Source organism: Rhopalosiphum padi, chromosome 4 (genome assembly GCF_020882245.1).
Source record: "Rhopalosiphum padi isolate XX-2018 chromosome 4, ASM2088224v1, whole genome shotgun sequence".
Lineage (NCBI taxonomy): Eukaryota > Metazoa > Arthropoda > Insecta > Hemiptera > Aphididae > Rhopalosiphum > Rhopalosiphum padi.
Window position 1 is genome coordinate 39,974,014 of NC_083600.1, and position 13,331 is coordinate 39,987,344.

At 33.3% G+C, this 13,331-nt stretch overlaps 2 protein-coding genes across 3 annotated transcripts; both read right to left on the reverse strand.

The window, feature by feature from the left end:
• Nucleotides 1-1,886: 1,886 nt before the first annotated feature.
• LOC132930255 (galectin-9) lies at nt 1,887-4,862 on the reverse strand. 2 transcript variants are annotated; one of them, XM_060996019.1, is made up of 6 exons: nt 4,525-4,860; nt 4,195-4,283; nt 3,884-4,094; nt 3,408-3,800; nt 2,995-3,072; nt 1,887-2,388 (listed from the first exon to the last, which is right to left on the reverse strand). In XM_060996019.1, exons 1-6 carry the CDS (start codon nt 4,549-4,551, stop codon nt 2,188-2,190), a joined length of 999 nt encoding a protein of 332 aa, XP_060852002.1. In that variant the 5' UTR covers nt 4,552-4,860; the 3' UTR covers nt 1,887-2,187. The 2 variants fall into 2 exon arrangements, with proteins under 2 accessions (XP_060852002.1, XP_060852003.1); XM_060996020.1 differs by lacking the exon at nt 2,995-3,072 and having other exon boundaries at nt 4,525-4,862.
• A 5,799-nt stretch (nt 4,863-10,661) lies between these two features.
• Nucleotides 10,662-11,192, reverse strand: LOC132930005 (uncharacterized). The gene has a single exon (XM_060995663.1). The coding sequence runs from the start codon at nt 11,190-11,192 to the stop codon at nt 10,662-10,664; it is 531 nt and encodes a 176-aa protein (XP_060851646.1).
• Between the last annotated feature and the right edge of the window lie 2,139 nt (nt 11,193-13,331).

Here is a 13,331-nt window from a genome sequence, read left to right on the forward strand (position 1 = left end):
ATTATTGACCATCAAAATAAACCCATAACAAATTATTTTTTAAAACAAGCATATTTAAATAATAATAGTTTATAGAAATACCTGCAGATATGAGATAATATAACTTTAATAATATTACGAAAATCACTACGTGCTTTATCGACATCTGGGATTTTAATTGCCGCTGACTCCAACTTTACCTTGACTAAAACTATTTTCAGAAGTCTGATTCATTTTTTAGGCTTAAATTTCCACGTTTTTAACGATTTGTCTCTTTTGTTTTTAATACGTTGTATTCTTGAAGGTATGCCTAAAAAAATCCAAAGATAAAATCTAATATTATAGAAGTTGTATAATCAAGCAATTAACTTAATTAAATCATACCTATATATTATTTTTTTATAATATTATAATAATATTGTATTTTAAATTTTTCATTTTCTATTTCATTATCACTGCAGTCATCTGAACTTTTCGATGAAGTGGTAATAGAATTAAGCTGTTTCGAGATCTGCACTTTTTTAACTGCAAATTATATTATCAGATAAAATTGTACTTTTTAGTCCAATTTTAGCTGACATACCAAACATGGCTTCATAAGGTGAATATTTTGTTTCCTGGTGTAATCCACGATTCTTCATAAACTGCACAAACTTTATTCCTTCTTTCCATTTTTTAGTACAGTTATCCTGTGGCTCACGTAGCTAAAATATTTTCTACGTCTTGATTGGCTTTTTCAATTGAACCTTATTGGCTTTGTGAATGACGCGTGATTTACCATGGACTATTTTTGTTCTGGCCAATGGTACAAAGTTCTGTCACAATTTTATTCGCAAATTCTCGGCCATTATCACTTTGCAAAATTGAAGGCACACCAAAAGTTGTAAAAATGTCCAATAATACATAAGTACGCCACTTTTTCAGTACGTTTTACCTTGATAGTTCAGTCAGGTAGTTATATTAGTAAATTGTAATTTAGTTCCATATTGGTTATTTACTAAACACAAAATATGGCAATATTTTTTTTATATCATATTGCCCTAGATAAATTGGCCGGAAATAAATAATAAATAAATTAATTAAATAAATAAATATAAATAAATAAATAAATTCTTGGGTAATTTTCATTTTGTCCAAAAATGTGGGTCATTCTATACAATACCCAGGAAAATGTATATAATGCCCCTACATTTTACATTGCCCGTAACATGTTACATGTACATTGATTTTGATCATATTTTATGTAAATAAGGTATATTATAAATATAAATATACTCTATGCTAACAAATTAAAATTTTACATATGATGAACTTAGCTACACGAAGTCTCAAAATTGTTATAGTAACAGGGGTGTATTTAATTATAAGTGAAAATTTCGTTAAGCACGAATTACACATAAACTCAAATGTTGATATCTCTAACTTGGTCAGTTTTTTTAAATAGAAAAAAATAGTATTTCTATTTAGAAAAATATAAGTTGTATTCTGCATGTGCATACCAAGTGTAAAAAATTTGAAAATCATAAATAAATCTGTATTTAAATACCCCCAAAGCTCTCCAAAATATTCACTTCAATACAAGGATATCCATCAGAGATGTTTAATAGTACCTTAAATTGTAATAACATTGCAATAATAGCCCTATTAGTTAATTTATAATTTAAATAAATAAATGTTAACTTTAAATAAATGCTACTAACTGGGTTTGTTATAAGATTTTAGAGAGCTTATTGCTTAATGGTAACATTGATTTAATAACGTAATATAAAAAACAATACACATAATGAAATAGTTACTGGTATAGTCCTATTGAATAGTTAATTTGAATACTACAAAATCAATGATTCAAATTGCATAATTTCAAATTTTATTTATACTCAGGATCCAGGAAAAGTAAACTAAAAAAATTTGTAATTATTAATTTAATATAACAAAATAAATTAGCTTTACACAAGATTACAAAATTAATTTAACAACACAACATTACATTTTATCAGAGCCATACAACAATAACAATAAGTAGAAACCAAAATATATGTTTCAAATGATAAATACAAATTAAATTAAATTAAAACACATATTAGATCTCATCATGCCGAGTAATATAAAAATAATACTATAATTGTTACGCAGATGTTCAGTTAAAACATCATATTAAAGCAATAAAATTGTTAACCAGCAACTTTAAAATATGTAATTAACATTCATTCAATCACTGCTGCTGCTGCTGCTACTGCTACTACTGCTACTGCTTGATGACTTTGAACCCTTTTTATGTTTATACCCTTTATGCTTATGAGCTTTGTGCATAGCATAAGCACCAACGCCAGCTCCAGCAACTCCAGCTACAGGGATACCATATTTCAGAGCTTTTTTGGCTTGTTTTCTTTGAACTTTTGCTGCCTTACGCTAAACAATAACAAAATTTATTTATTTAATTACTTAATTAAAACAATACAAATTACTTATAATTAATGTTAATTTCCTTTGTAAAATGTATTATTGTTGTCTATTACAGTATTATTCTATTTATACACAAACATATCACATTATCCATCTCGGGAGTATATCAAAACAACAAATATTATGAGATCCATATTATTATGGATTATTAGGTCAATAATTAATTATATTATAATCATATTTAAATGTGAGAATATCACCTAAACTTCATTATTTAATGCTCAAATTATACGATTTATAAATAATTATTATTATACAATGTAGGTAATTTTTCCATACTTAATTTAAAATTTAAAAAAATTAGTCAAAAATAAAAATATTTATAATGAAGTAGATTTAATTATTGACTTAACAGATAGAACATATTAATATTTTAAGAAAAAATTAATTTGATAATATGTAGTGCAATAGCGACATATAACTTGCATATAATATATTATGATAAACATAAACAACAAACCTAACAAATGGCATGCATCATCTGAATATTATATTAGTATATATATATTATTTGTTATTATTGTTTTTTATTACATTAGTACACAAACTTACAGGGCTAATATGTCCAGTTAGAGCATAATTAGTTAATCCTTGATTGATAGCATTTTTAATCGGTGAACTTGTGTGTTTCTATATTTAAAACAAATATATTCTATATTTATCTAATTTAAATATTACAATTATTAAATAATAATAAATCATATACTGCCTACTGAAATAAATAACAATATTTGTAAGTATTTTACTTAATGCTTTCAGAAATAAATTGTCTTCACCAATTATCTAATACATTAAGTATTTTATAGTTATTTTGATTACAACGTACTTAACATCAATCATAACTTATTAATCAAAACCCATGTAAAATGTAAAAACCACAATTACAAAGACAAAAAATTGTAGGTACAAAATTAGATATTCAATAGTGTTTATTGACTAAAAAAATGTTTATGTTAGTAGCAAACCTGTAAATAAGGTGAATTATGTGTTTGACCAGGATAGGCACTATAACCAGAAGCATAAGGCGGAACAGTTCCAGGTGGTGCTCCAGGCATATGCATATGACCTGCTGACGGTATATGTCCAGGCGCATAGCTACCAGGCATAGGCATCTGTCCAGGCATAGGCATCTGTCCAGGCATAGGCATCTGTCCAGGCATAGGCATTTGTCCAGGCATTGACATATACCCAGGTGGATTACCAGGCATTGGCATTGACGGACCACCAAACTGTGTACTTCCAGCAGAATTTATATGTATACTCTGTAATTGTGCTTCTCCGTCAATAGCTAAATAAAACACACTTTGAAAAGGTATCCTGTGTTTCATTTCTGCGTAGTGGGATCCATTGAATGCAATCTAATATAATATACAATAGTAAGTTTAGAACAGTTTAATTCTGCATGTTTAACAAAACAATCAAACTATTTATCCAAACTCACTTTATAATCATAAGCATCGCACAATATATCCAATTTGAACGGCTGGCCTCGAATGAGAGCTACAGGTGGACCGTGAGTTTCCTCTACGCCCCAATTTTGTGCTTGAATAGAATTTCTGACAATCAAGTTGCGGTTGAAGTCTAAAGCGACAAACAGGGCAACAGCATCTCGAGGAGCAACACTCGGACCTATTTGTAAATTTATGCAGACCCTACACAGACAATAACAAAAATCAAAAAAAGATGCTAATATTAATTTGATATTTAACATAGTATCACAATTTCATGGTAATATTGTATATTGATATTTACCTGTTTGAAGACGGGAATGATGTACCATGGAAGCTGAGCAACGTTCCTTGTTTCAAACCGTTTTGGATTGGTCCGATAAACGGAAGAGTCTGAAAACCATAATATCGAACGTGTTAGTCGATATTACTACCTATTATTGATCGGTTAATCAACTAAATCGAATACTGTAAACAGCACACGAGCGCACCATTATTATTATATTACAGTGCCTACTAGGTACCTACAGTCTACAATATTGTTTGTAGTGATTGGTAAAAAAATGGACAAAATGGTTGATACAAAATACAAGTAAACAACAGTAAGTTTAATATTACGGTGCAGGGCACTTACCGGATTGAGGAATGGAGCTTGAGCCATATCGACGGGAATGAACGAAACGACGACGTGAACAGAAAACTCGAATGATTCGACTTTGGACGAGATCTAGAACTTTGGTTGCGAGAAGTACTGCAAACAGTGCGTCGTCAGAAATGAATCATCCAGCTTATATAGCACACGGCGAACGGTCGAGCGTAGAGATCGGCTACGATCAACTATGGTGACTAGTCACTGTAATATTAAGTCTATATGGTAAGTAATGACTCACCATTCACGGCCGAATGTTGCGACTTCGCGTTCGCGAACTTGTGTATAGTTGTGTGACTTGTGATGATAAAAGATTTTTGTTTATCATCAGAGACGAATATCATGAAGTGTGTTCGGTCCACGTTGACGTCACAAACGCTGAATTGACGTCACTATATTATGGCGGTGTGTGTGAAAATAAGAGTAACAGGCGAACCGGTTCCGCGGTATAAAATATAATAGGTAATAGTGTTGAAATGTTGAATATTGGATTGTTTAATAAAGTCACTTACAAGTTACAACGTTCTAAATAAATCATTACTCATTAGACGATTAGACAGACATCGATGATATCTTACGATAATTTCAAATATTTAATTGTGAGGACAATTGGGGGCTGACTTCTCCTGCACCGCAGATATTTTATTAAAGATAATTAATGTACAATTTTACACCACAAACCCCCTAGGGCCTAACCCCGAGAATGTGTTACTCGACTATACTGACGATCTTCCAAAACGTTTAAAGAATTTACAAAATAGGTATAAATTTGCATGCGGTTAAGAACGAGAACGTCATACCTGCGCAAATATTCTCTATCTATATAATAACAGTACCTACCAAGTACCAATGTGCCATTACTGCCATTATGTTATATTAACATAGTATAGTAAATTTTAGCTACGATATAGAATAATACAAATAAATAATAATAATAGTCATTAGTAGTTAGGTATAACTTTTATATTGAGAGAATATTATTAGTTTAGTTTAGTTTTTAATGTCTAGCATAGGCCAGTCGTGCGCATACTGGCCATACTCCGATTTCAGGGGCAGCCATACGTGCAAATAAGGTGGTGCTTGGGTGGCTTAACTCCCCTAAAAACTAATGTTTTAACTGCATAATAGTATAATACATTGGAAATCCAGTATAAAACTGAGCTATAGTCCCCCCAAACTCCTCAAAATTTCAAACACTATTTGCGCCCATGTGGGAAGCACATTTTTTTTTTTTTTTAACAAAATTTTATATTACGCAATCTGTTACAATTAATGAACAATAAGCTTAAGTGATAAAATAGAACAGTAGACAGAGAAAGACAGAGGGAAGAGACCACCCATCGGAGGAACTTCAGCATGATATAATTTAAAGTTTTAATCCTAAAATAATAATAAAAGTAACGATATTACAATGAGTACATAGTAGTTATAACTTATAAGTAGCAAACATCATACATATATAAATATACATTTTTTTTTTTTTTTTTTTTTTAATATTATATAAGCAGGTCACGACACCATTGCCTTTTTAGTCTTTTGTGTGGATTTCCTGGAAGAGTTGCAGATGATAGTTGGACGATAAGGGGATTAGAATGATGTGTTAACTTTTTATTGAATCGTTTATAGTGGAGCTTGGCTAGTTCAGTGACGGTGGGTAAATTGAAGTCAGAATGAAGGGTATTATTTGAAACATAGAAGGGAGCTTTAGAGATGACGCGAAGGACTTTGGATTGAAACCTTTGTATACGGTTTGTATTTGATACTTTGGCTGAGCCCCATAACTGCAAACCGTAAGACCAGATGGGTCTGAGTAGTAGTTTATACAGCAGTAATTTAGTAGGTAACTTAATATTTTTGGAAGTTAGGAACGGCCGAAGAAGGCGAAAACGATCATTAAGTGTTCGAGTTTTATTTTTAATGTGAGCTGACCAGGTAAGTCGACGGTCAATGTTGACTCCAAGGTAGCGTACACACTGGGCAGTAGGGAGAGGTTGGTTGTTAAGGAGGAGGGTCTGGCATACTCCTTGCCGGAGCGTAAAAGTACAGTGGATTGATTTAGATTCGTTCATTTTAACTCCCCATTCCTTGTACCAGGCTTGGAGAAGGTGTAGGTGGTCTTGAACATAGCTGGAGGCTAGATGAGGATCAGAACTAGAGGCTAAGATAGCTTTGTCGTCGGCAAAGTCACCAACAAGAGTATGGATGGAAGAAGGTTGATCAGATATATATATGTTAAATAGAAGGGGAGCTGTGACTGCACCTTGAGGTACGCCTGCATTAATTAAAGTGGGAACAGAAAAGGTGGAGCCTACTCGCACTGAGAAGTGCCGGTCTTCTAAATAGGATTTAAGGATTAAATAGTAGTGACTAGGGAGAAGAATCTTAAGTTTATATAAAAGACCAGCATGCCAGACGCGGTCGAAGGCCTGGGAGACATCTAGAAACGCACCAGTGCAATAGAGTTTCTCTTCCAGAGCATAGGAGATTTTGTCCACCAACCTGTGGACTTGGTGGATGGTGGAGTGACTATTGCGAAAGCCAAATTGCGAGTTAGGTAAAATTTTTGCAGTGTCGACAATAGGTAGAATACGTTTTAATAGCAGTTTTTCGAATAACTTGGAAAGTATTGGGAGAAGACTGATTGGTCTGTACGAAGTCGGGGTGTCCGGGGGTTTTTTGGGTTTTAATATGAGAATTATAGTAGAATATTTCCAGAGAATAGGGAAATAAGATAGTCTGAGCATTGCGTTGTAGATTTGTGTTAGGAATAAGATAGATTTTTTAGGTAGGTTTCTGATTACTTCTGCAGTTATTAGATCAAATCCAGGGGATTTTTTTCCTGGGAGCTTTTTAATATTAAAGTAAACTTCACCAGGGGAGAAGGCTCGAGGAGGAAGGGACATCTGTAGTGGAGAGTTGAGAAAGCTTTCAACTTCTTGGATTTTGCTGGGTGATAGAATATTATAATGCGGTTGGAAGGTATTTTCTAAGTGTTTCATAAATATGTTTGCTTTATCTTGGTCAGAGACCGCCCAAGTACCATCATCATTACGTAGAGTAGGGGGTGGATTATGAATATGTAAAAGTTTCCTAGAGGCCTTCCAAAGTGAACCATCATTATGTGAGAGTGAAGATGCGTAGTTTGCATAAGCTTCGGATCTATGACTAGCGAGGAGGCGTTTGAGTTTAAGTGTAAGGGCGTTGTAGTGACGCTTATCGGATGGGTATCTGGAATGCTGCCAAATTGCTCGCGCACGACGTTTCAGTGATATGAGGGTCCTGATGTGTATAGGAAGATTAAATTCAGCCTTTCTTAAGGGTGGTTGGATTGCTGATTCCCAGACGGCTGATTGAATGTTATTTGTTAGTAGGTTAACAGCATCGTCAATGTCGGGGGCTGTTTTTAGACAAAGTTTTAAATCTGTTTTCTCAGATAAGATGTGACCAAATTTTTCCCAATCTGTTCGATATTGAGATAGCATCGATGAGTTGAGTTTATCAGGAGGTTGGCAATCTACTGAGAGCAATACAGGTGAGTGGTCTGAACACGGGTCTAACAAGTTTTGAGTTTGTGTGTGAAGACTATTTGGAATTTTGGCGACAAAAATATCTAATATATCAGGCATTTTATGACGAGATGTGGGCCAATAGGTGAAATTAGGTGGAGCGAGAATTGAGATATTAGAGTGGTGGGCAGTTTGAAGGAGAGAGTTACCTCTAGGGTTAGAGGCACGGCAGCCCCACTGAATATGCTTGGCATTAAGGTCACCCCCAACTATATAATTATTATTTAAGGTGGATAGGAATTCAGTAAATTTATCCGGCGAGATTTTGTGTTTAGGAGGACAATATGCCGCTGCTATGGTAATAGGTATATTGTTGAGGAATAAGGAAACTGCACACGATTGAATGTGATTTGTATGAAAGTTAGGTAATGGAGTATATGCGAGTGAAGCCCTAATATATATGGCTGCACCAGCGTGGGGAGAGTTGTCTGGATGATTTGCTCGGTATACATGATATCCAGGAAAGTTAACATAGGATGTATTAGTAAAATGGGTTTCAGAAATAAGTACTATATCTATTCTTTTTTCTCGGAGAGTGATAAGAAGTTCGTTTCTATGATTTTTAAGTCCATTAGCATTCCAGAGTAGGATTAGAAGGGAATTAGAGGTGAATGAATTATTTATCATTTTTGGATTCAATAAGTTTAGTGATGACAGTGGTTAGAAGGGTGATTAGGGGGTTAATTATTGATTTAAATTCATCTAAGAATTTGGTAAGCATGAGATCAACATTGGTTGAAGAATTATCAGAATTATTTTGTGTGGTGTCGTTACCTGTTACATTAGCGTATGAACGAGTACTAGGTTTATTAGTGGCATGAAAGGTTGGTTGATTGGCTGGTTGGTAGTTAGACTGGTCGACTGGAGGATGTTGAGGCTGTTGTGGATGCTGTAGACGGGCATGCTTGGAGCTCACAAGATGGCGTCGTCGTTGCTGGAGATCTTTATAGACAGTGCAACCTTTATAGTTTGCTGGATGGTTGGCATTGCACAATGCGCAGGTGGCAGGAGTTTCGCGTGACTTGGAACAGTTTGTGGAGAGATGATTTCCGCCACATTTAACACAACGTGGAGAATAGCTGCAATAGCTTTTAGTGTGACCATAAGATTGACAATTTAAACACTGGGGAATCTGTCGTTGTTTATGTGGCTCTTCGACTTTTATTTTAGTGTAGAGTATGGATGTTACATCAAATATATCACTATTATTCTCTTCGATCTCAAGGTCTACAAAGAACATAGGTAATGGGATTTTGGTTTGATGGTGAATAATATTGGTAACTTGCCTGACGGTATGACCAATTTCTTCAATTGCTGCTGAAATTTCGGATACGGAAGTCGATGGATGGAGATTTCTTAACACTACTCTAAAAGCTTTATCAGATTTTAATTGGTATGTGTGATACTCTGCATCATTGTCTTTCAGAAAGTGGATTATTTTTCGGTAGTTATCAGGGGTGTCAAGCTGGAGTTTAAGATGCGAAGATGTTGACTTACAGCTGAAACTGTTTGGGCCAGTGATAGTAGCTAGTTCTTTGGATAGTTCGAAAAAATCTTTTACGCCTTTAACAAATATTGGTGGTGGCAGATCTATTTTCTTTTGTGTATGTTTGGTAGAGTGCACGGACCCCTGGCTTTGTGTGTCGACGTCAATTGGATTGTTATCGTTAAGGTTGGCGGAGTAGGTCTCATCTTCGGCAAGGACAGAGTAGCGGTTTGGAGAGATAAAGAATCTTGATTTCTTAGTGGCAGTAGTAGTGGTGGAGTTAGCGGTGTTAGAGGGGGACGTCGGTGAAGAAGGTAGAGAACGTTTATTAGATTCTAATTGCGTCTGTGGCTTGTTATTTGTGTTTATGTTACTAACAACTTTGTTCTTGAGTATTTTTATAGGCGGCACGGTGCGTATAGCTGGAGTTTTATTAGTAGGCATAGTTATCTGAGTCCAAGGGTCAACGTATGCGACGTTGCCTTGGTGTTAGGATACGACAATCGATTATTTAGTGGTTGGTTAAATACAATATTTAGGAATAAGTATTAAAACGTATTAGCCTTGATATGTACGATAAGTTATACATTACCGACGGTTTTAGATATTACATCGAGCGCTGGGCACGACGATAAGCACTAACGACTTTGCTATCGGGAGCTGATAAAAGCGGTGTGCGAGACAATATACGTGTGGACTGTACGGTGTCTAAACACGAACTGTGGGAAGCACATAAACGCATTTTTATTTTAGGTATATCAAAATTAAAATTGTATTAGTTAAATGTTTTTTGATTAAGTTTTATTGAATAAGATGAACTTTTCAGAAACTCGAATTTATTTTCAGATTTGTTAACAATAATACTATAATAATTACAATTTAAAATTACAGTTCCTAATAAATATATTATTGGATTTGTATTGTAAAGCTGTGATTCTATATAAATTTTTCTTACTTCATTCTATAGGGTGTTTCATAAAGAACGCAGTTTTTAATTTTGCTATAAATCAATTTTATTTTATAAGAAATACATTATTAATGGTATATATTATTTCACTATGACTTGAGATTTAAGTGTGAAATACAATATCGTGCACATGACCCCCTCTACTCGCTCGACACGCAGTGACTCTGTCCATGAAATTACAAATTACGTTTTCACAGACTTGCCCATCGAGTTCACTGATAACTCGTCTAATTTCTTGCTTAAGATCGAATAAAGTTCGCGGTTTGTTTGCATAAACAAGTGATTTAATGTAGCCCCAAAGGAAGAAGTCACATGGAGTTAAATCACATGATCTTGGTGGCCACTGCTGATCGCCACGAATGGAAATGATTCGGCCGTCAAATTTTTCACGAATCAATGCAATTGTGGTCCCAGAAGTGTGACAGGTAGCACCGTCTTGCTGGAACCACATTTCTTCTGTGTCCATGTCATCCAGAATAGGCCAAAGAAAATTTGAAATCATATTTCGATAACGATATCCATTAACTGTTTCTGCATTTCCACGTTCATCTTCAAAAAAGTATGGGCCGATCACTCCACCTGCCCAAAAGCCACACCAAACGGTTACTCGCTGTGAATGCATTTGTTTTTCCATGCTTGCCCTTGGGTTCTCATTTCCCAAAATTCGACCCAAAAAACCTCAACGATCATAGATGACAGAAATAAAAATAATAGTGCCACCAACCTAACAACAAAAAATTATCTAACGTTTTAAAAACTGCGTTCTTTATGAAACACCCTTTACTTATTTTGTGCAAATTTAACTTTAAGGAGATAAGAACTTACCGAGGCCCATAATTAAATGTTTTAACAGCCGTGAATCCGTGATTGCCTAAAAAAAAGTTCAGGAGTAGGCAGTAGCGTAATTGTGGGGGACACTCGCCCCCTGACAATTTTTTGAGGGATAAACGTATATATTTTAACCGAGGGGAGGGGTGTCAGGGTTTTGATAATAATAAAATATATATTATATTGCCCTCCCTAGATTTTTTCCAAGTTACGCCACTGGGAGTAGGTATCACATGCTGTCTCTGTGCACGCCTATAATGTCAAGACGTCTAGTAAAGTGACCACATTACTAAATTACTTAAAAACTTCTTCAACGTTTTCCTCGTATCACTATTGTTGTTAGTAATTCAACGGTTTAACGTTAACCACGTTATTATTTTGTCAATTTGTCACGAATTTATATAAAACAGTAAAACACTCAATAATATTATGAATTTATAATTTATTACGTATGGTTATTAATAATTATTATTTGTATTATTAAGTTGGGAATTCACGTACTGGAAGTTCTTTTTAAGTCGATTACAATGTATTATAATTTATAACTAGCTAGGTATTATTTTTCCGTCAAAAATTATTACAATTTATCAAAAAATAAAAGCACTATACAACTATTGATTCACGATAGGTACAGAGAAGAACTATACAGTAGTAAACTAGTAACTAGTAGGTAAAGAATGATATGCATATTTGTTTTTAATAAGTTAATATAAATATACACGCAATATGCTATTTGTTTTTGGTACATCCCCAAGTTGTTTACCCAATTTCGCCTCTGAATTATAATTATAAATTATGAACTGTTTGCATTTGTATGTTTTTCTGTGATAGTCAAAATATTTCAGGTAAGATTTAGTAAGAATGTAAGATAGGTATAGCTATAGCCGTATAGGTATATAAGATAAACATTTCTTTTGTGAAATGATTAAATTATAAATAGGTACAAAGTTTTACTGCATATTTTGTTATTTTACAAAGCCACAAATGTAAACTATTTTTAATAACTCTTAATATCATAATATTGGTGAATATTTTTATATTTTTAACTTATCGTTTTAAATTATTATTTCGCAGATAAACCATATACCTATAAATTATCAAATAACTTTTTATAATTTATTTTTTAGTTATTTTTATTTATTAATTTATAGTATTCCCCGAAAATTAGCATGATCAGCGAGTGGGCTCTCCATAATTGTTTATATAATTAGATATATACTATAAACAACATAACAAAACATATAGGTATAGTTCAGTAGTTGCATTAAAATTAATACATTATCGAAGATGACGTAGGCACTTGTCGTATAATGTTAAATGTTAATTGACGTAACTATATTTAAGTATAATTATTAAATATATAAGTGCCTGTTAAGTTTACTAATAAAAATATATTTTAGAATTTATGAGTTATGATACCCATATTTGAGCCATGTATGCCCCAGTCTTTCTAACAAGTAATGCGATGTATCAAAATTGTGTTAAACTTTCAAATTTCAAGCAAAACTTCCTATGGGAAATACGAAGTATAAAAGTTTAAAAATACCTAAAAAAAAATAAACAATAATACCATTTCCTTTTTTTTTTAAATTATACCCAATGAAGAAGCAACAATAGTAACTATTATATTAGTACCTACTATTATAATATTTTAATAGTAAAGGAAAACGCAAAAATAATACAATTCCTTTGTTTGACAGACGCTTACTTATCTTCAAATTCGGTCAGGGCTGAACTTAAAGGGTCACAGGGCACCAAGGCAACTACTAAAGAAGTGGCCATTTAAAAATAAATTAATAAAAATTGCTTTTAAAAATGTGTAAAATCCAATATTAAATTCCAATATACTGACTTTATATAATATCCATGGCAATATAGTGTAGCGTACTATTAATTTTCAAGTTACTATCTACCTCATAATAATTTATATCTCTATTTCTATCTC

Bases quoted from the DNA above. Each gene is read 5' to 3' on its own strand.
- LOC132930255 (XM_060996019.1), bottom strand. From the start codon at position 4,551: ATGGCTCAAGCTCCATTCCTCAATCCG. The intron at 3,073-3,407 runs GTTTGCTACTAA...TTTTAAATATAG, and splicing joins ATAATTCACCTTATTTACAG to AAACACACAAGTTCACCGAT. The intron at 2,389-2,994 runs GTAAGTTTGTGT...GTTATTGTTTAG, and splicing joins TAACTGGACATATTAGCCCT to CGTAAGGCAGCAAAAGTTCA.
- LOC132930005 (XM_060995663.1), bottom strand. From the start codon at position 11,192: ATGGAAAAACAAATGCATTCACAGCGAGTAACCGTTTGGTGTGGCTTT.